Raw genomic sequence first — 22,595 nt, 5'->3', positions numbered from 1 at the left:
GATTCCTGATACTTTTACCCCAAAGGTATTTTAATATAGTTTAATCAGAACTATTCCAATATTGATAAGCTTTTACTAAGAAAAGAATAATCTGGAATGAATTCCATTTAGTTTAATTCTTTGATCACTGAAGCTAAACTTTCCAATTTTTTTATATTATTCATGTTAGCAAAGCTATTGATACTGACTGGTACTGATTCTTTTCTATTTAACAGTTAAAGTTATGATATACTGACATTTTCATATATCAAATGTTATCAGGTACAGCTTTTTGCACTATGAAGTTTTCTCTGTTAATTGTACAGAACCCAGTTTGCTAAGATTTGATTCTTCTCTCAGTTTTGGTCACACCGATTTTACTATGTGTGATTCTGTTGTCAATTTTGTTTCGTGTTGATTATTTCTACCAATAGCTATTATTTGCATTAAATGGATGATAGGAATTAAATTAGATGTATTTGTTTATAAGCTAAACTATGAGAAAACTGTAGTTCTGAGACAGTGAGATGGAGTCAGGGAGAGATGAAAGGAGGAAACCAGACAGAAGATAAGAAAACTAGAAACGGGGAGATGAAGGAAGATACGCTCATATAAAAACATTCTCAGCGTCAAAGTATTTTGAAAAACAGCAATAAAGGATATACATTAGGCATGACTTTTGAAAAGCAAAAAATATCAAATAGAAAAAGAGAAAACAACACAAAGTCTTCTGATTTGACTAGCCATTACTCCATTTAAAGCTATATAAAAATAATCTACCAGTTAATGAATCATAAAAATGACCCCTGGCCAAACTTATGGTTTTCAAAAAACATTGAAGAACATTTGTTATAGTTAAAATTCATTTTCCCATGTGTTTACTTCGTTACAATTAAAAATGGTATAACCTCATTAAATTAATTTTGAAAATAGAGAAAAGGGAAAGAAAAATAATCCCACAAGCCTAACAAAGCCACTATTAACACACTCTTGAGATTGGTACGGGTCTTTTTGTTTTCCAATTTTATTTTTTACATTAACTAGAATTTCTTATTATAGACATTTGTTATGTACTATAGTGATTACAGAGAGCATCTCTGTAATGTTTAGTTTAACTGCGACTAAACAATTCTACTCCAAAAGTTCAATCTGAATGAGACATTTTCACAGTGAAAACTACTAGCAAAAGAATCTGCAGTATTCTGTTGCTAAGGAGGAATCAGACTGCTGGATCCACGTAGACATGACTTTTAAAACTTTAAAGCAAAGTTAAAAAGCACAGTAAAAGTTGTTGACATCGCAGCTGTATTGTAATAACTCTGAATGCAGATAGATGGCTATTAGGCTTGTGATGATTTTATAATGTATGCAAATGTTGAATCACTGTGTAATTCACGTGAATCATAATATTTTATGTCAACGATATTTCAATGAAAAAAAAAAGAATAGTTGGCATTGTCTTTAAAGAATTAGGTTATAAGCATATAAAATAAAATGAACGTTCATTACCTCCAAATTTGGATTCCTCAAATCTGCTTTCCATCCAAACTGTTTCATAAGAGCAATTCCAATTACTCTTCCTACCTCCTGAAAAGGCAACAGGTTAAGAAAAGATAAGAATACTAAAAATGAAAAATTTAAGTTTAAACGTAAGCAAAAAACTAACAGAGCCTGCAGGGAAATCAATCACACTATCCGATGGTAATTTAAGGTTACAATATTAAAATACTACACGAAAGCATTTTCTATTCAAGGCAAGAAGGGTGCATTGCACCTCTTCCACCCCAATAAATCTTATGGCATTGACATTTACTTGTGTGTAATCTCTCTCCTTGTAATTTCAGACACATGAAATAACCAGATTGTGGCCTGATAAATATGGTCATTCTGGGTTCCAGGAAATAGATGCAAACTGAAAGATGAACTATTTTAGCTATGGTAATCGTGTATGTTTAAAAATTACCCATTTAGTAGCATTAGGTTCAGACTGAAGAGTCAGTCTGATTTTAAGACTGGCCCAAGGACCCACACCTATGCCCTCTATATCACTAAACTTTGCAGGGTCCATTTGTGGTGTTTGTGCTCCTTGGAAGTACACCTGTGTATCTCAGTCTGGGTCCGGGAAGATCCCACATGCAAGAGCCGGTGCAGAGCAACCACTCGACCAACACAGAACCGAACTGAAGAGAAAGCCAAAAAGCTTAGGGCCATAATATTAGAATTTCCAAATGTAAACAGTATCTATGAGTTTAAGGAAACTTTTAGGGAGAAAGTAAAAGGAAGTCTTTATGTAGACTGGCACAGTATTCCTCTTAAGCATCTGAGGTAAAGTTAAGAAGGAAAATGCATTTTTAGAAGCGATTTAGTTATGTGTGATTAGGCCGAGCTATCTGTCTGGGCCTGGTTATGTATTCTGTGAAAGGTTTTCACCTCATTTTTGATCTAAAGAATAATTAATTCTTTTAGAAAATTGGAACCCACTCTGCGGGACAAGTGTACCTGTGCAGTAATGGTTTTTGCAATGGCTCCACTGCAGCGACAGGAAACTCTAAAAGTTAAGTTGGTCTGGTTACAAGTATCAACAGCTTCTGTTACATCATTCTGAAGTTCTTCTTGAAATTTTTCTCCTTCAGCGGTAAAATTTCCTTGCTCCAATATTTCTTCTTCTATTTGTTTTTCCAGCTCGCATTCCTTAGTCTCTTGTATCTCTTGGATTTGTTCCGTTTTCAATTTCTTAGCAGTGATATCATCTTCTCCCACTTTTCTTTTGAGTGGGTTAAAATTTTTGTGAGAAAGTTTTTCCTTTTTTGCATCAAGTTCAAGAAGATTCTTCCGAATTGAAATGGCATTCAACCAACTTTCAGGATCATCATTTATAAGTCTTTGCAGTTCATTAAATATTTTTCCTAAATAAGTAAAATCTCAGTTTATCCTTTATGGAAGCTATTCACACCCTCAAATCCCATTACCTTTATTTCTTTAAAATAAGAAATTTTATTAAGTTGCTACATGAATACTGATTTCCCTTTTATCTGGAACTTATATAATTTAACTTAAGAATATTGTACAGAATAAAGTTCATTCACATATTCCATACTTAACATCAAACCTGTTTTAAAATTCCTATAAAGTTACCATTTACTTTAGGAAGATCATTTGTCCTATGATAACATATGTATCTCTTCGATATACACAGAGACATACAATGTGTGTTGATCTTTAAAGTACTTCTGATCTTGCCTATAAAAAATTAAGTTTAAAAAAATAGAGTAAATTGCAAAACAGAGCTCAAAAACAGAGCAACTGAATCTTGAGACTATTTTAGACCACAAAATATTACAATAGATCATAAAATGAGCTTCTATTAAGTAACATTTCAGATACACAACTCATTCATAATTTAGGAACTGGCAGTCATGCTTAGTAAAATGTAATCTTTTCTTGATAAACAAAAGCCATCAAGATGATCAAAGAGTAATTACTGTAGTTCTTTAAAGATGAAAGTGTGTAGAATATTGGGATGAAATTATACTGACCTTACAATATAATACCTTAGGATTTGTTTTAAAACAATTTTTCTGCCCCATCTTGATTTCTTGCCATTTGAATTGCTCTTGACACAGTTTATTATAGACTGTGTAATGACATGATTTCTTGTGCATAAGCAGCAATCAAAATAAGATTTAAGGCAATGTTTTATCCAGCTGTAGCTGATCCTTTTTTGCTTTTGTCAATATCTTTACATTGTTTCAGCAGCATATTCATAAAAGTAGGGCGTGGACAAGAAATCTCTTAAGCCTTCTTTAACTCTAATGCTTTATCAATTTAAAGTTCCCAAAACAGGAAATTTTACTATGTAGTATTTTCCAATTATATCACTCATCAGGTAAAATTTATAAGTTCTGACAAATTATTTAAATCAATGCATTTGGGGTTACTACATGCTCCTAAATCTAAATATGCACCAACCATATATAGCCTTAGAGAAGGTGTCTGATCATAATTCTCAAGGAAGAAATGTGACTTAGGACACTAAAATCTCAGAAGCAAGACAGCACATTGGTCAAATCTTGTAAAAGAGAAGAGACACAATTAGGTGATAATATTCAGGAAATACAGAAAAATCATTAATGATCCCAGGGGTATGAATGATTCTTAAAAATGTGAAATGGTTACATATTAATTGCCAAGCAAAAAACTTTGGAGTGTACTATATCATGCGGGTAAAAGCAACAGGTATACACCTACCTTTACTTACAGAAGAAACAGGAAATGGAAGCTTCTTTTTAATCAGCAAAAATAACCTTTCTGCAGATTTCAATTGTTTCAGCATATTCAAGTCAGAACAGGTGGTGAAAAAAACTTTTCCTGAAATGTATTCAACCTAGAGATAGAAAAAATAGATATTAATGTAGTTCAATGTCAGAGTAAGAATCATTTCCCTTCCCTCCCCCTTAATGCATTAAAACATAGCATCTAGACTAACAATAATAAAAATGCCTATTTCTGAAGTATCTACTATTTATTAGACTGTCCTAGGCACTCTGAATACGTTTTTCCCACTCATCCTGTAACACCCTCTAAGGTAGATTTTATCATCTCCATTTTATAGACTAGAAAATTGAGGCTTAGAGTGGTTAAATAATTTGTATGAAGTCACACAGTCAGTGACCAAGATCATAATCTTTCTGTGTTACTTTTTGGAAAGTGTGTGTGTGCACACTACTAAAAAAAATAGAACACAAAATACTGATTAATTATCAAATCTCACACAACTATTAAAAGTGGGCAAAGGAAAGGCAAAATGGATAGGACAAATTAGGTGTCTAGACCAAGTTTAACCTAACCAGTAGGTATTTATTAAACATCTACCTCATGGTCTACAAGGAAGTATACAGTATAAATACTAAAGATGAATAATAATGTAACAGGCATATACTGACATACAATTAAAATGTAAAATGTATAAGACAATAACTTGCATTAAACCCAGGAAAAAAGTAAAATGTTAATAAATGTTCTGATTAAGTTGCAGGTACAATAAGCATTACTAACGATGGAAGCCATCATTAGTAAAAGTCTTGGGAAAGAATCCTGTAAGATTTAGTAAGAGGGATTCTCACAAAGGAACGAAGGGGAAGAATGCAGAGGTGGACGTGACAACCTGGCTAAAGTAAACTGTAAGACAGCAGGGCTGTGTGATGCTGACTGATGGTGTCAGGTAGACGGATGGTGTAGCTCAGGCCCAGCTTGAAAAACAGTCACGATTTTACCCCAGATGGTAATGGGTCACCATTATAGACTTTTGATGAACTATGACAGCACTAAATTAGCTGGAAGAAAGATTTCTGTGGATGGGGCATAAAGGACTGAGTGCTGAATGTGATGCTGGAGGGAGAAGTCGATTACTGAGGAAGAAATAATGAACCACTTGGCTGTGGGAACTGGACAATGGATAGAAGCACAAGTATGCATCAAACTGAAAGAGGCTTTGAAGACAGGATAGATATGTGGACAAAGTCAGAGAAGAAAGGAAAATGAAAAGAGTACTGATTCAGAGAGTCAAATGAGGTACAGCAAATGATGCTCAATGCCAATGGAATCCTAAACCTTTCGGGTCAACCCAACCCCCTCAAGTTCAGGACGGTTGTGGATGATCCTAGCATCCTCCTTTTAGCAGTGGCCATGGGCTAACTAACACGGTTTTAAGTCATCTCGTAGGACTGAGGCAACCATGGAATCAGGGGTGTTCCATGTGTATAGGCAGCTCCCACTCAGTGGGAACTTGAACTCCAAGTGTATGGTATGTTTGATCTGACCTGTTCTAATTAAGCTTTTGGGATAGTAATTTCTAAAGTTACACTCTAGCTTGATGAAGAAGAATCTCTGCTGGGGAAGCCCTAAGTTGATGACAATTAAAACCCCAATACTTCTATAGTTATAAGATTAACAAGTTCTGGGATTCTGATGTATAGCATGGTGATTTTGGCTAACAATTCTGTATTACCTAGCTGAAAGTTGCTAAAAGGGTAGATCTTAAATGTTCACATCAAAAAAGTAATGCTGATTACATGATGGGATGGAGGTGTTAGCTAATGCTATGGTGGTCATCATTTTGCAACATATAAATGTATCAAATCACCTTAAACTTACATAATGCTATTATGTATTATATCTATTATATCTAAACAGAGCTGGAAAAACAAATAAATTAAAAAAACGCCAAAGACTTTAGGTACTAGCAATGTACCTAAGACAGAGGGAGGAAGTAGGGAGTGAAAAGAATGTTTTGGAATCAATACTTAAGGGGATAATGAAGTAACTAAAACAAGAACTTCTGGTTTTTACAATTTACTTCTTTCTCATTACAAAGGTGACATTTTCCCACTAAAGTCAAAATTGAATATATACCTCAAAATGCTTAGAACTTGGAAACAAAGCTTTAAAAGGTAAATTTTTTTGAAGTTTGAATATTGTTACTTGATCTAAAAGTATAGTTGATATTAAGCCATCACAAACAGGTTAACAGACATGAAATAGCCGGCCAAGATTCTGGGGGAACTGAAATAAATATTTTACTGTCAATGTATGGTTCTAAGATTCAAGTCTTATAAGCAAACTGATACAAACATCTAGATCAGTGATTTTAACCTAAGTAGTCTAGACATTAAATTAGTTATTTAATAGTACAAAGATCTTATCTTTTCTCATTTACTTGAGTATCAAGGGAGACAATTTATATAATGAACTTCTAAAAATATTTTCTTGGAGGGGAATCTGGAGAACAAAAACATTTTTTTTGACTGAAAATCAAGTTAATTAAGAGGACCTAAAAGGTCCTTTAATCTATTGGGGTGCTCAATCATAAGAACAATATGTGTTTAGCCACTTAAAATGTTAAATACATTCTAAAAATCAACACCAACATTGGTTTATTCTATTTAAAAAAAATTAACATTAGGCCTACATTCCTTTTATAAGAAACGAGCATGTAATCAGAAGTAGTTTATGAAATGGTAAAACAGCCACTGTGAGAATCAATCATATATATGAAAGTGCTTTAATAGTTCACCCTTTGTAAAGTATTGTATCTCAAAGTAGTAGAAAAATGAGTTTTGGTGTTTATGATTTCAAACACTGCTGAAGCTGTTATTCATTTTCTTTAGTTTATTGTTTGTAACTGATCATATTCAATTACAATAATTAGGGAGGACTGTGGCATTTTAGAATATTTCACACTAGTATTTGTTACTTGAAAATTTATTTATATATCCAATCTGTTTTTTCCATTTGGAATTAAATCATTAAAAGTGTCTAAAACCAACTGGTTTTATGTCTAACACTTTAGAAGATGAAATAACAGCCTTTATTAAAAGAAAAAACAGCTCTGTTGTCAGCTAGAATATCTAAGCAGTTAGTATTTTTGCCTTTCTCTTAAAATTTAGGGAATCAGATCTAATGCAAAGATGAAAAGCTTAAGCCAGGGCAAAAAGGTAAGGTACAGTAACAGGGAGATACCAAAGTTTTCCTAATTTTACAGATGCCATTTAATTTTGGAATTAATTTTAAAGTGCTAGGTGAAGGACTGAGGTGGTGTGTGAGTTTTTGTGTTTCATTTTAGAAGAGAGAATTAAAAATATATATATTACTTAATTTTTAAAGAAGTATCCAATCTACAGGAATGCACAGACTCTTTAGAGAACCTTATGCAATCATCCCATTAAATGAAATAACTGAAATAACTCGACTATCTGCTTAACCCTACTATGTGGACTGTTTTGCTATGTGGGTTTATAAAGGCTGATTAACCAACTGACCGGGCCTCCTGGCTCAGTGGCACTGCAGACACCTCTACTACAGTGAATTTTATCTTCAAAATTACTGTTTCTACTTTTATTTTCATAATAACAGTATTTAACACATCAAACAGAATTACAAAGTAAAGCTTAATTTTACCCAATACATTTCTTTAAGGTACGATATACATTGCATCCTAGAGTATATAGTATATTTATATGCTATAAATTAAATATTTAAAAATACCCAGGAACCTATAAAGAGGCTTGCCCCAACACCGGAGGGAAAAAATCAGACCTGAACGTGACCAAGTGCCAGCTATAGCTTATAGGACTCCAATTTATAGGAAACACAGAAAATAGAGGAACATGTGAAACTACACCATGCAGGTGCAAATGGCAAACACTGAGAACAAGCAAAGAGGATCAGTTTTCTAACAATGAAGCATACACAGATTGGGTCAAGCCTTCTATTTTTCATACCAAGAACTCTAAGTGAACATTTGAAAAAAATAAAGAAATCAGTGCGGCATGATGTCATGGCTTCACAGTGTTTAAGGAACTGGAACCAGGTACCAACCTGCCTGGGTTGAACATGATAACATGCCTGATGTCACAGACAGCTTGGGTTTGAATCCCAGCTCTGCCATTTTCTGGTTCCATAACTTGAATATTTTATTGGACTTACTTGTGCATTTTCCATTTCTGTTTAATGTGGAGCCTACCTCAAAAGATAGGGTTGTTGTGAAAATTAAGTGTCTGACATATTAAATGCTTAACCCATGTCAGCAGTTAATTTTTTTTTTTTCCAACCCGCCTCCCTCACCCCAGCAGTTAATATTATATTGTTGCTTTTTTAGATTAGCTACATTCAACACTCTATGATGTTCGGTGACTAAAACCACAAACGGCAGTTAGTCTAATAAGACTGATGGCATTCTTCATGACCCTCGTCTATCCTCCTCTCCCCAAAAAGAAACTCCTTTTGTGGGCTTTCAACACTTGAGGAGTCCTGGGAATGGAGTGGTCAATTCTTTCAATAAGCTTTCATTTTCCAAAAATACATCATTCACACTGTCATATATAATCCCATCAAGACACTGGAACCTTTTTCTATTACATCCTTTCCCTGTTTTCAAGAAACAGGCTCAGCATGTACTAGAATGTAAACAGATGTTTACAACTTTCTTCATTTCATCGATAATAACAGCGTAATAATACCAGCAACTGCTAACTTCCTTCTCTGAGGCATCCTCGAGTATTTTTCTAGCTACTATTTACTGCGGATTTACGCTGTACTTTACATAACCTTTATCATTGAATCCTCCCAACAGTCCTATAAGATAAACACAGTGTTAGGAAACTGACAAAAATAGCTGAACCTGACGATTATATTTGCATTTAAAAGCTGGAAAAAGAATTCCTAAAAGTCTAATTCTAATTATAGGCACTATCAAACATTTTTCTTTTAAAGAATCTAGGAAGTAACGCGCATCAATCGCTCTTTTTTAAAAAAAAACTTCAGCCGTGACAGTGACAGATGTGTAGGGGAAAAGGGCTGGCGGGTCTTTCTGACAGTAATTAAAGGACCAGCAGAACTCCGAGGGCCCGGCCGTCGCCTCTGTGGGTTCGCAGGCAGACAGCGCGGGGTTCGCGTCGCTTTCGCGGGTCTAGGACCGACCCCAGCGGGGAGGGACCACGGGCAGGGGCGGGGCCTGGGCCGCCCAGCTTCTCGCCCCGGCTAGCTGCGAGGCCGACTCACCTGGGTGGCAGCCAGCCGCTCCCGCACCTCCTGCATCAGGAAAGGCTCCAGGCCGCGGCCCGCGGTGCAGAAAAAGTGGGCGCCCGCTGCAGGCCCGGAGCGAGGACCTCCGGGAACCACCGCCATGGCAGCTCGGGGTCACGTGGCCTCGGGTGCGCGCGGCGCAGCCCCGAAGTCCCGGAGGCGGCGCGCAGGGGCCGGAGGGCCGGGTGTTGCCAAGGGCGAGCCAGGCTGGAAGGTCCCAGGAAGGTCTGATCGGCTGGGAGGGGCCCTGTGGGTCTCCTAGGTTAACTGATTGGAACCTCGTTGATTAGGCATCTGGAATTATTTAGAATCACAGGTGGAAGGGATGTGATTGGGATATATAACTGGGGTATATGTACATAGACGGTGGCAGAGTTCATTTCAGAAAGAATAAAGACTGCCATTCATCTGTTAGATCCTTAGCAGATGCTATCATGGCACATCTTTGCCTCTGATATCATGGCTTCGCGGTGCTAAAGAAATGAATGTTGACTATAGGAAAGCAATATAAAATGTGAAAGACTGGAGGGAATAACTGATGGCGTTGCTTAAAATATCCATTAGATTTTACCCCAGTTCTTCCCTGTAGTGAGATAGGGGATAAGATTACTGGTTTGTGCTAATGATGAGACATCCTATTCCAACTGATTGATTGTTGGTGTATAGAAAAGTGAATAATATTTTCAAATCAATATTTTTTAAGGTGGGAAAATGAAGTCTTAAAAATGATTTCCCTATAACATCTGTAACTGCTACTCTTTAAATGACGATAACAAAGGAAGATACCTCAGTAATAGGTCCTTCTGTTGTGCCTTGGAGAAAACAATAAGACGGAACTTGGATAAGAAGGCAAGTAAAAGTATAAATCAGTTCAGTTCACTTCAGTTGCTCAGTCGTGTCCGACTCTTTGCGACCTCATGAATCGCAGCACGCCAGGCCTCCCTGTCCATCACCAACTCCCGGAGTTTACCCAAAACCATGTCCATCGAGTCGGTGATGCCATCCAACCATCTCATCCTCTGTCGTCCCCTTCTCCTCCTGCCCCCAATCCTTCCCAGCATTAGGGTCTTTTCCAATGAGTCAACTCTTCGCATCAGGCGGCCAAAGTATTGGAGTTTCAGCTTCAACATCCGTCCTTCCAATGAACAACCAGGACTGATCTCCTTTAGGATGGACTGGTTGGATCTTCTTGCAGTCCAAGGGACTCTCAAGAGTCTTCTCCAACACCACAGTTCAAAAGCATCAATTCTGCGGCGCTCAGCTTTCTTCACCATCCAACTCTCACATCCATAGATGACCACTGGAAAAACCATAGCCTTGACTAGGACCTTTGTTGGCAAAGTAATGTCTCTGCTTTTAAGTATGCTGTCTAGGTTGGTCATAACCTTCCTTCCAAGGAGTAAGCGTCTTTTAATTTCATGGCTGCAGTCACCATCAGCAGTGATTTTGGAGCCCGAAAAAATAAAGTCTGACACTGTTTCCACTGTTTCCCCATCTATTTCCCATGAAGTGATGGGACCAGATGCCATGATCTTAGTTTTCTGAACGTTGAGCTTTAAGCCAACTTTTTCACTCTCCTCCTTCACCTTCATCAAGAGGCTCTTTAGTTCTTCTTCACTTTCTGCCATAAGGGTGGTGTTATCTGCATATCTGAGGTTATTGATATTTCTCCCGGCAATCTTGATTCCAGCTTGTATTTCTTCCAGCCCAGAGTTTCTCATGATGTACTCTCCATATAAGTTAAACAAGCGGGGTGACAATATACAGCCTTGACGTACTCCTTTTACTATTTGGAACCAGTCTGTTGTTCCGTGTCCAGTTCTAACTGTTGCTTCCTGACCTGCATGAAGGTTTCTCAAGAGACAGGTCAGATGGTCTGGTATTCCCATCTCTTTCGGAATTTTCCACAGTTTATTGTGATCCATGTAGTCAAAGGCTTTGGCATAGTCAATAAAGCAGAAATAGATGTTTTTCTGGAACGCTCTTGCTTTTTTGATGATCCAGCGGATGTTGGCAATTTGATCTCTGGTTCCTCTGCCTTTTCTAAAACCAGCTTGAACATCTGGAAGTTCATGTTTCATGTATTGCTGAAGCATGGCTTGGAGAATTTTGAGCATTACTTTACTAGCATGTGAGATGAGTGCAATTGTGTGGTAGTTTGAGCATTCTTTGGCATTGCCTTTCTTTGGGATTGAGATGAAAACTGACCTTTTTCAGTCCTGTGGCCACTGCTGAATTTTCCATATTTGCTGGCATATCGAGTGTAACACTTTCACAACATCATCTTTCAGGATTTGAAATAGCTCAACTGGAATTCCATCACCTCCACTAGCTTTGTTCATAGTGATGCTTTCTAAGGCCCACTTGACTTCACATTCCAGGATGTCTGGCTCTAGGTGAGTGATCACACCATCGTGATTATCTGGGTCATGAAGATCTTTTTTGTACAGTTCTTCTGTGTATTCTTGCCACCTCTTCTTAATATCTCCTGCTTCTGTTAGGTCCATACCCTTTCTGTCCTTTATCAAGCCCATCTTTGCGTGAAATGTTCCCTTGGTATCTCTAATTTTCTTGAAGAGATCTCTAGTCTTTCCCAATCTGTTGTTTTCCTCTGTTTCTTTGCACTGATCACTGAGGAAGGCTTTCTTATCTCTCCTTGCTATTCTTTGGAACTCTGGCTTCAGATGGGAATATCTTTCCTTTTCTCCTTTGCTTTTCGCTTCGCTTCTTTTCCCAGCTATTTGTAAGGCCTCCTCAGTCAGCCATTTTGCTTTTTTGCATTTCTTTTCCATGGGGATGGTCTTGATCCCTACTCCTGTGCAATGCCATGAATCTCTGTCCATAGTTCATCAGGCAATCTGTCTATCAGATCTAGTCCCTTAAATCTATTTGTCACTTCCACTGTATAATCATAAGGGATTTGATTTAGGTCATACCTGAATGGTCTGGTGGTTTTCCCTACTTTCTTCAATTTAAGTCTGAATTTGTCAATAAGGAGTTCATGATCTGAGCCACAGTCAGCTCCCGGTCTTGTTTTTGCTGACTGTATAGAGCTTCTCTATCTTTGGCTGCAAAGAATATAATCAACCTGATTTCAGTGTTGACCATCTGGTTATGTCCATGTGTAGAGTCTTCTCTTGTGTTGTTGGAAGAGGGTGGTTGCTATGACCAGTGTGTTCTCTTGGCAAAACTCTATTAGCCTTTGCCCTGCTTCATTCTGTACTCCAAGGCCAAATTTGCCTGTTACACCAGGTGTTTCCTGACTTCCTACTTTGGCATTCCAGTCCCCTATAATGAAAAGGACACCTTTTTTGGGTGTTAGTTAGTGGCAGCGAGAGGAGCTAGCCCGCGCCTGAGGCCAGGGGCGGCGGCAGAGAGGAGCTACCCTGCGCCCCGAGGCCGTGGGCGGCCGAGAGGAGTTACCCCAGGTCCAAGGAGCGGCGGCTGCGTGTGCACAGGAGGGCCAAGAGGAGTTACTCCACATTCAAGGTCAGGAGGGGCCATCGTGAGTAGATACCCCTTGTCCAAGGTAAGGAGCAATGGCTGCACTTTGCTGGAGCAGCCGTGAAGAGATACCCCACATCCAAGGTAAGAGAAACCCAAGTAAGATGGTATGTGTTGCGAGAGGGCATCCGAGGGCAGATACCATGAAACTATAATCACAGAAAACTAGCTAATCTGATCACACGGACCACAGCCTTGTCTATCTCAATGAAACGAAGCCATGCCATGTGGGGCCACCCAAGACGGATGGGTCATGGTGGAGAGGTCTGACAGAATGTGGTCCACTGGAGAAGGGCATGGCAAACCACTTCAGTATTCTTGCCTTGAGAACCCCATGAACTGTATGAAAAGGCGAAAAGATAGGACACTGAAAGATGAACTCCCTAGGTCGGTAGGTGCCCATTATGTTACTGGAGATCAGTGGAGAAATAACTCCAGAAAGAATGATGGGATGGAGCCAAAGCAAAAACAATACCCAGCCGTGGATGTGACTGGTGATAGAAGCAAAGTCCGATGCTGTAAAGAGCAATATTGCATAGGAACCCGGAATGTTAGGTCCGTGAATCAAGGCAAACTGGAAGTGGTCATACAGGAGATGGCAAGAGTGAACATCGACATTCTAGGAATCAGCAAACTAAGATGGGCTAGAATGGATGAATTTAACTCAGATGACCATTATATCTACTACTGTGGGCAGGAATCCCTTAGAAGAAATGGAGTAGCCATCATGGTAAACAAAAGAGTCCGAAATGCAGTACTTGGATGCAATCTCAAAAACGACAGAATGATCTCTGTTCGTTTCCAAGGCAAACCATTCAATATCATGGTAATCCAAGTGTATGCACCGACCAATAACGCTGAAGAAGCTGAAGTTGAACGGTTCTACGAAGACCTACAAGACCTTTTAGAACTAACACCCAAAAAGTATAAATGGTGTACTCTTATTTTTAATTTTTGACTATAATAATATAAACAGGCAATAAAAAATATGATATGCATTAGCGTGGGCTTCCCAGGTGGCGCTAGTTGTAAAGAACCCACCTGCCAATGCAGGAGACATAAGAGAGGTGAGTTTGATCCCTGGGTGGGAAAGATCCCCTGGAGGAGGGCATGGTAATCCACTACAATGTTCTTGCCTAGAGAATCCTATGGACACAGGAGCCTGGCATCCTACAGTCCTTGGGATTGCAAAGAGTCAGACACAGACTGAAGTGACTTAGCAGGCTCGCACGCATTAGCAGAACTTTAAAACAAATTATATCTGACATAACTTTTAAAAATAAAGATGTGACATATTTTTTAAAAAGGAGATGTACTATCATCTCATTCATCTGCTTGTTTTTCAGACAGGGGAAATTGATGCTTAGAGAGGCTCAGGGACAGTGAGTTAGGGGCACAGCTCAGGCTAGAACCTAAGTCTTGATTTATACTGTATATACTGAGCTTTGTTCCATTCCTACCAACACCCTCCCCTCATCCTCATCCCTCCCCACTACTCTTGTAAGATAAGGAGCCAGGATATGTCTTCTGCAAACATTGGGCCAAAACTGGGAATTCCTAGGCCCAAGAGCAGACATTTCCATGCTCCAACAAAATGTCTTTATGTTCCTAAAACAGGTAACATTTCTGCACTAAATTAACTATCCAGTCTGGGCCACCTGATTTGATTGACTCTGTTAACAGTATTTGAAGAGGTGTTTTTTAAACTCTGAATTTTAAATTGACAATGAATAATTCACTTAAAGACTAGAATTCATATTATTTAATAAACAGTGTTAAGTTAGCTCTGTAGTTATATAAATCAGATATACAGAAAATACTAAATGTGAATCTCTCTCAAGTGTGTCTTCTGTTCTTCACAATAGGATATCAAGTTCAGTAAATGGATATTCCTCCACTCTGCCCTGCCTCCTACCCAGCTCATGGTCCACTAGGACATATTGTGAAAATTCTTATGGAGTCTGGTTTACATGAACTTTCCAAACTTCAGTTCTAAAACTCTGCAGCCTTGGCTCAGCTGTGGTTCTATCCAGGAGAGTACATTGCTGGCAGCCTGAGGCTGGAGGAGTTATTTCTTCTTCGGCCTTGGGCAGCACTGCCATGACCTGGCCCCTACTGATCTCTCTCTCTCTTGCTGCGCTGCTGCTAAGTCGCTTCAGGCAGCCCACCAGGCTCCCTCGTCCCTGGGATTCTCCAGGCAAGAACACTGGAGTGGGTTGCCATTTCCTTCTCCGCTATCTCTTGATATCAACTCATATAATTTATGCTCCGATAATTTGCAATTTATTAATGTTTAATGTTCCAATAGAGTGCCTGAAGAACCATGGATGGAGGTTCGTGACATTGTACAGGAGGCAGGGATCAGGACCATCCCCAAGGAAAAGAAATGCAAAAAGGCAAAATGGTTGTCTGAGGATGCCTTACAAATAACTTTGAATAGAAGAGAATTGAAAGGCAAAGGAGAAAAGGAAAGATATACCCATTTGAATGCAGAGTTCAAAAGAATAGCAAGAAGAGATAAGAAAGCTTTCCTCAGTGATCAGTGCAAAGAAATAGAGGAAAACAATAGAATGGGTAAGTCTACAGATCTCTTCAAGAAAATTAGAGATACTAAGGGAACATTTCATGTAAAGATGGGCTCAATAAAGGACAGAAAGGGTATGGACCTAACAGAAGCAGAAGATATTAAGAAGAGGTAGCAAGAATACACAGAAGAACTATACAAAAAAGATCTTCATGACCCAGATAATCACAATGGTGTGATCACTTACCTAGAGCCAGACATCCTGGAATGTGAAGTCAAGTGGGCCTTAGGAAACATCACTATGAACAAAGCTAGTGGAGGTGATGGAATTCCAGTTGAGCTATTTCAAATCCTAAAAGATGATGCTGTGAAAGTGCTGAACTCAATATGCCAGAAAATTTGGAAAATTCAGCAGTGGCCACAGGACTGGAAAAGCTTAGTCTTCATTCAAATCCCAAAGAAAGGCAATGCCAAAGAATGCTCAAACTACCACACAATTGCACTCATCTCACACACTAGTAAAGTAATGCTCAAAATTCTCCAAACCAGGCTTCAGCAATGTGTGAACCGTGAACCTGCAGATGTTCAAGCTGGATTTAGAAAAGGCAGAGGAACCAAAGATCAAATTGCCAACATCCGCTGGATCATCAAAAAAGCAAGAGCGTTCCAGTAAAACATCTATTTCTGCTTTATTGACTATGCCAAAGCCTTTGACTGTGTGGACCACCACAAACTGTGGAAAATTCTGAAAGTGATGGGAATACCAGACCACCTGACCTGCCTCTTGACAAATCTATATGCAGGTCAGGAAGCAACAGTTAGAACTGGACATGGAACACAGACTGGTTGGAAATAGGGAAAGGAGTACGTCAAGGCTGTATATTGTCACCCTGCTTCTTTAGCTTATATGCAGAGTACATCATGAGAAACACTGGGCTGGAAGAAACACAAGCTGGAATCAAGATTGCCGGGAGAAATATCAATAACCTCAGATATGCAGATAACACCACCCTTATGGCAGAAAGTGAAGAAGAACTAAAGAGCCTCTTGATGAAAGTGAAAAAGGATAGTAAAAAAGTTGGCTTAAAACTCAACATTCAGAAAACTAAGATCATGGCATCTGGTCCTATCACTTCATGTCAAATAGATGGGAAAACAGTGGAAACAGAGACTTTATTTTTGGGGGCTCCAAAATCACTGCTGATGGTGACTTCAGCCATGAAATTAAAAGACACTTACTCCTTGGAAGGAAAGTTATGACCCACCTAGACAGCATATTAAAAGCAGAGACATTACTTTGCCAACAAATGTCCATCTAGTCAAAGCTATAGTTTTTCCAGTAGTCATGTATGGATGTGAGAGTTGGACTATAAAGAAAGCTGAGCACCGAAGAACTGATGCTTTTGAACTGTGGTATTGGAGAAGACTCTTGAAAGTCCCTTGGACTGCAAGGAGATCCCATCAGTCCATTCTAAAGGAGATCAGTCCTGAATATTCATTGGAAGGACACTGATGCTGAAGCTGAAACTCCACTTTGGCCACCTGATGAGAAGAAGTGACTCATTTGAAAAGACCCTGATGATGGGAAATATTGAAGGCAGGAAGAGAAGGGGATGACAGAGGATGAGATGGTTGGATGGCATCACCGACTCAGTGGCCATAAGTTTGAGTAAACTCTGGAAGTTGGCAATGGACAGGGAAGCCTGGCGTGCTGCAGTCCATGGGGTCACAAAGAGTTGGACTCAACTGAGCAACTGAACTGAACTGAACGTTCTGTTTGAAACATTTAAAAAAAATAATTTTTGACTGTCCTAGGTCTTTGTTGGCTGCACACAGGCTTTCTGTAGTTGCTGCCAGCAGGGGCTGCTCTTCATTGTGATGCTCAGGCTTCTCATTGTGGTGGCTTTTCTACTTGCAGAGCACAGGCTCTAGGAGTGTGGGCTGCAGTAGTTGTGGCTCATGGACCCAATTGCTCCTTGGCATGTAGGATTTTCCTAAACTAGAGATCAAACCCCTGTCCCCTGCATTGGCAGATGCATTTTCAACCACTGGACCACCAGGAAGTCCTGATAATTTGCAACTTTGCCTACTATTTCTCCTTTGCTCATCATCCCTTCTACACACTTTATAAATAACGTTTCTTAACCAGGAATATTCCTCAGAATGACTTGGGGAGTTGTTTCAATATGTCAGGCTTCAATATATCATCACCTGTAATCTGGTACAGTTGAGTGGGGTTGGTGGTGAGCCAACGCTCTTCTCCCCAGGAGGGAACCAGAGCTATATACCAACCAATTTAACTGCCAACTTTCCCCAAATGCCCACTCTTTCCCCTCTCTCAGGGCTTCACTTATACTGTTTCCTTTGTCTAGAACTTGCTTCCTTTACTTCTATTTAAGCCTAAGCTAGAATACCACATCTTGTATGATGCTCTTTCCTTGCCTTTACTACATAAAATTATGCTTTTATCATTTATTTATTCATTCATAAATATTTATTGATTCCATGGCAATGTGTCAGTTGATATGATAAGGTCCCAGCCTTTGAGAATCTGTCAGTTTAATGGGAAGCAATGTGATGGTGCTGGATTGCCCAGAGAGACATATAAAGGATGATATATAAAATATGACATATGGGAAGGAAAGGAAAGCAACTGGGCCTGACATATAGTAGGCACTTTATAAATAAGATTGAAAAATGAAATTATTCTGAAGTTGAGTGAGCATTTGTCCTGTTTGTGGCTTCTCAGCAACTTTTGAGCATCTTTGCCAAGTCAGGACATTCTCTGCCTTTGGAAGCCCACCTCCTTAAGGTAGATATGCAGGTGATTGGCACTGTGGAGGTATGATGAACTCTTGTTCACACAGGCCAGCATAGTAACTTATAAAGAGTAGAATTTTATAAATATTTTTAGAGTTCAGTTGAATTGTGGCATTGTGGTAAAAGCTTAGGTGCTGAAGTCTGCTGGATACATGCATTCCAACCAAGTCAATGCAGCTGTGAAAGAATAAACATATTTTTATGTTTGCAATGGCAAAAGCACTTTGGAAAAAAGCTCTTGGCCACATACTGATCATTTAAACCATTTACATGCACACAGTAATCATCCTGAATGTACAGTCAAAAAAAGAAAATTTAGCAGAAAATTATTGCATTATGTATATAAATACTGACTTTAAAAGCATTATTTATTCATTAGTGTTTATATCTGTTGTTTTAGTGTAGCATCAAAATTCAAAAGATGCAACTGCCATGCTTGATCTAGAGAGACAATTTTATAGATATTATCTTTCTCTAGTTATGCAGTACATGAAATTCTTTTGATGTACAAATAAAGCCTAGTATATTCAGTACTTTTTTCAGAAAAGTATGCTGAGTGTTTAATACATGTTTCAAAACACTAGGGTATTTGATGTGATTTTATTTGTTTAAATGTATTTTGAGCCCATAAAACCATATTTATATTTGATAGACCTTTATAGTGTCCCAGTTAGAAGAGAGTTTGGAAATTATTTCTTCGATATATTTGCTGACTGAAAGAATGACTGAATCTACAATTTTCTTCACTTTACTTTAATGGGCTATATTGCCTAAATAAAATAAAACCACTTTATTCTTGCAGTTATACTCACTTTACTCAGGCTGCTGGTTTAATATTCCTTTTCTTGTGCTGCATTTCTGTGTATGTTTACTGTGAACTGTTTTCCTTGAGAGGTTTGCTCTTACCTCTCTTTCTATTTCCTAGTCCAAAGAAAGTCCTAGAAATTTCCCAAACTACCTAGGATACCCATATTTTTATATTTTCCCCCTTTTATTTTCTCCTCTTACTGCTTTCTAGTAGATGGCCATTTATTTTGCCTGGTTTATCAGTGGTCATTAAAAAAAATCACCTTAAAATTCAAGCAGACACGAACTACAAGTAAGCAAAAGCAACCAAAGAACAGATTTTATTTCTTCAAAAGTACAGAAAAAACACCCTGTTTTAATGTGAATGATATTTGGCAGAATAGAATCTGAAGATTTTATTAGAATGTTGGCTTGATTCAGTCACTTTTCTCCCATTGTTGGCACGAAATGTTGAGAGTGGAGTGTGGAGCAAGCAAACTTACTTTATTATGTATTCATATCTTTCTGTTTTTCTTTTTGTTGAAGGGTGATAATTCTTTGCTGCCCACAGAGATTTTGTGCTGCTTTGAAAAATAGATTTTTTTTTAGCACTCTTGGAAAATTCTTTCTGATATATATGCACACATAATCAGCCTTGTCTTCCAACAATTTTCTGTAAAAAATTTTTGTGCTGTGCTAAGTCGCTTCAGTCATGTCTGACTCTTTGCGACCCTATGGACTGTGGCCCACCAGGCTCCTGTGTCCATGGGATTCTCCCGGCAAGAATACTTCAGTGAGTTGATCTCTCCTCCTCCAAGGGATGTTCCCAACACAGGGATCAAACCTGAGTCTCTTACATCTGTTTTGGCAGGCAGGTTTTACTACTAGTGCCACCTAGAATAGTAATAACTAAGAATATTCTATTTATACTTAATGCTATAATTTTTAATTACAGTATTAATTACTTGGCTTAACAGGAAAACAATACAGATACAAAAGGCTGCAATCTGTAGCACTAACTTAGGCAATCGTTTGAGGCTTTCATAAAATACCTTCGGAACAGGGCATAATGTTGGAAATTATTTGGTACTGGGTGAACTTCTAGATCCCAGATAGATAAAGGTATTTGTATCTTTAATCACTGTATGTATGTTGCTCTATTTCTCTGTCACTTTGATCCACTTAGATGACACAGATCTTCTGCCTCACAAACTTCAAAATCTAAATGTAGCCAGGATGAGAAAAATAATCTTAAAAGTAGCTTCAGAATTCATCTTAGGTACACATGAGTCTTTGTTTAAGAAAATTCCTTGATGGAGTTCAGCGAGGCTTCAACCAGAGTAATCTAGAGATATTAATAATTAAACTGTGCTGCTTAACAAGTCAAGGGGAGGTAGGGAATATGGTGAGGGAGGAGCTCAGAGAAGGAAAGGAGGTTTGGGGAGTAGCAGGGGAAGCTGAGGCCAGAGGGGAAAAGTAGCCAGAGAGAGGCTGCCTGTGGTGTGGTTGCTGAAGGACTTCTAAGAAGGATCTTCAGTATTCAATTAAATTTGTTTCTGGTATTGCCGTGTTAGATCCTCTCAAGTAGCCCAAACTTCCAGTAAAACAAATAGAAACAGCTTTTTGCCTCAGGTGTTTTAGGATTCAAAGTTATCACGGTGTTGGTTTTTGTTAAATTAAAATATAGTTGATTTACCATGTTCTGTTAGTTTCAGGTATACAACAAAGTGATTCAGATATATGTAGTTTTTATATAAGCTTTAAGATTCTTTTTATAGGTTATTACAAAATATTGAGCATAGTTCCCCATACCGTATACTGCTACTGCTAAGTCACCTCAGTCGTGTCCGACTCTCTGCAACCCCATAGACGGCAGCCCACCAGGCTCCGCTGTCCCTGGGATTCTCCAGGCAAGAATACTGGAGTGGGTTGCCATTTCCCTCTCCAGGGCATGAAAGTGAAAAGTGAAAGTGAAGTCGCTCAGTCGTGTCCGACTCTTAGCGACCCCATGGACTACAGCCTACCATGCTCCCCCATCCATGGGATTTTCCAGGCAAGAGTACTGGAGTGGGGTGCCATTGCCTTCTCCATACCGTACACTAGGTCCTTGTTATCTATTTTATATATAGTAGTGAGTTTTGATGTGGAAAGTGGGTGGCACCCTCTACATGGATTGTGGATATCTTTTGAGTAAATTCAACAGAAGTCAGAACTCAGAGTAGAGTGCATAAGAAAAACCTAAGTGTCTGAATTTATCTCTTACCTGAAGCAATAAATTTTATATAAACCAATGGCTAATCCTTAAGTGCTTATTTCTTATTCTTGACAGGTGGAGTGTCCCAGGGCAGATAAACTAATGGGGATTAAAATCAGAGGTTGGGCTCAACATCCTCAATTTTATATTTTTAGATGGTCGCTTTCTTATAGTTTTATTACTATTATTTAAAATAGTGCTAGCTTTGAACATGGATTAATCACACGAATCAGAATTGCTCAAATTTGTTATCTGGTATTGTATGTACTTTGCAGTGGATGTTATATTGGCTGTCTACATTGGATGTAGATTACTGTGCAGATGTTCCAGACTTTTTAAGACTTTGGGGATACACATACTCTTTAAATTGGAAACATCCTTCCAATTTAATGATGTGATGATGAACTTGGGTTCTTTAAAAAGCAAGTGTCTAAAGTTGTGAAAGAGTGTATGTGCGTTGAGGGAGGGAGGGAATGCTATTACAAACCCTGAGGCTCTTTGTTTTGGGCCTGAGAATAGCAGTCACAGTTCTGAGAGTTTGATTTCCTTGAAGGCAGCTTTGATACTGAATGCCCAGTGAGGGCAACTGGAAGACAGGGCCCTATAACAAATATTGGAGACCACTGATAATCCAAACAATTGCAGGTAAACTTGGCACTCATATGTTTTAAATGTATGGCTCATATATTGTAAGTAATGCTATTTGCTATTTCAGAATGGGTATACATAGAATTTAAAACATTCATATACGTAACTTGTTGAAAACAGTGTTAGGTAATAACTTGATTTGGAAATTCCTTGCTCTTCTTCAAATTAAAGTTGGTTCTCTACCCAGATGCTGTCAAAGAGATATTCAAAAACTTGAGACAAAAATCTCAATAATAAGATAAATCTCATGGGGGCAAATTCAAGGGAAAAAATGAGGAAAGACTGACTAGATATAAGTTTAATCCAAATTTAGCTGTTTATAAGCCTAGACACTAAAAGTGGACCTCAAATTGACCACAATCTATATCCATTTGTCGATCACATTCTAAGCAAGAAAGGAGAAGGGGAAGAGGGTGGCAGAGGATGAGATGGTTAGTTAGTGTCACCGACTCAATGGACATGAGCTTGAGCAAACTCCAGGAGAGAGTGAAAGACAGG

General features: G+C 38.5%; 2 protein-coding genes across 7 annotated transcripts in view; one reads left to right on the top strand and one right to left on the bottom strand.

Annotated features, from left to right (window-relative positions):
* THUMPD2 (THUMP domain 2 tRNA and snRNA guanosine methyltransferase) overlaps positions 1–9,677 on the bottom strand; it is a 39,564-nt gene extending 29,887 nt beyond the window's left edge. For 5 of the 6 annotated variants that reach the window (XR_014051557.1, XR_014051556.1, XR_014051558.1 and 2 more), the window contains exons 1-4: positions 9,538–9,677; positions 4,228–4,363; positions 2,479–2,885; positions 1,489–1,566 (exon numbers count right to left, since the gene is read on the bottom strand). Coding sequence is in view for 3 of the 6 variants with exons in the window: in XM_081483200.1 (XP_081339326.1) it covers positions 1,489–1,566; positions 2,479–2,885; positions 4,228–4,363; positions 9,538–9,663 (747 nt within the window). In the remaining 3 variants the exon portion in view is untranslated. The remainder of the gene's footprint in view (positions 1–1,488; positions 1,567–2,478; positions 2,886–4,227; positions 4,364–9,537) is intronic. The other variant, XM_081483203.1, reaches the window with a different exon arrangement.
* TMEM178A (transmembrane protein 178A) overlaps positions 1–22,595 on the top strand; it is a 474,083-nt gene that overhangs the window by 171,608 nt on the left and 279,880 nt on the right. The window lies entirely within an intron of this gene.

This window comes from Giraffa tippelskirchi, chromosome 4 (genome assembly GCF_054371585.1).
Source record: "Giraffa tippelskirchi isolate mGirTip1 chromosome 4, T2T-mGirTip1v1.2.pri, whole genome shotgun sequence".
NCBI classification, from domain to species: domain Eukaryota; kingdom Metazoa; phylum Chordata; class Mammalia; order Artiodactyla; family Giraffidae; genus Giraffa; species Giraffa tippelskirchi.
Note: the sequence above shows the minus strand (reverse complement) of the source record. Positions and strands in the feature narration are given on the sequence as shown.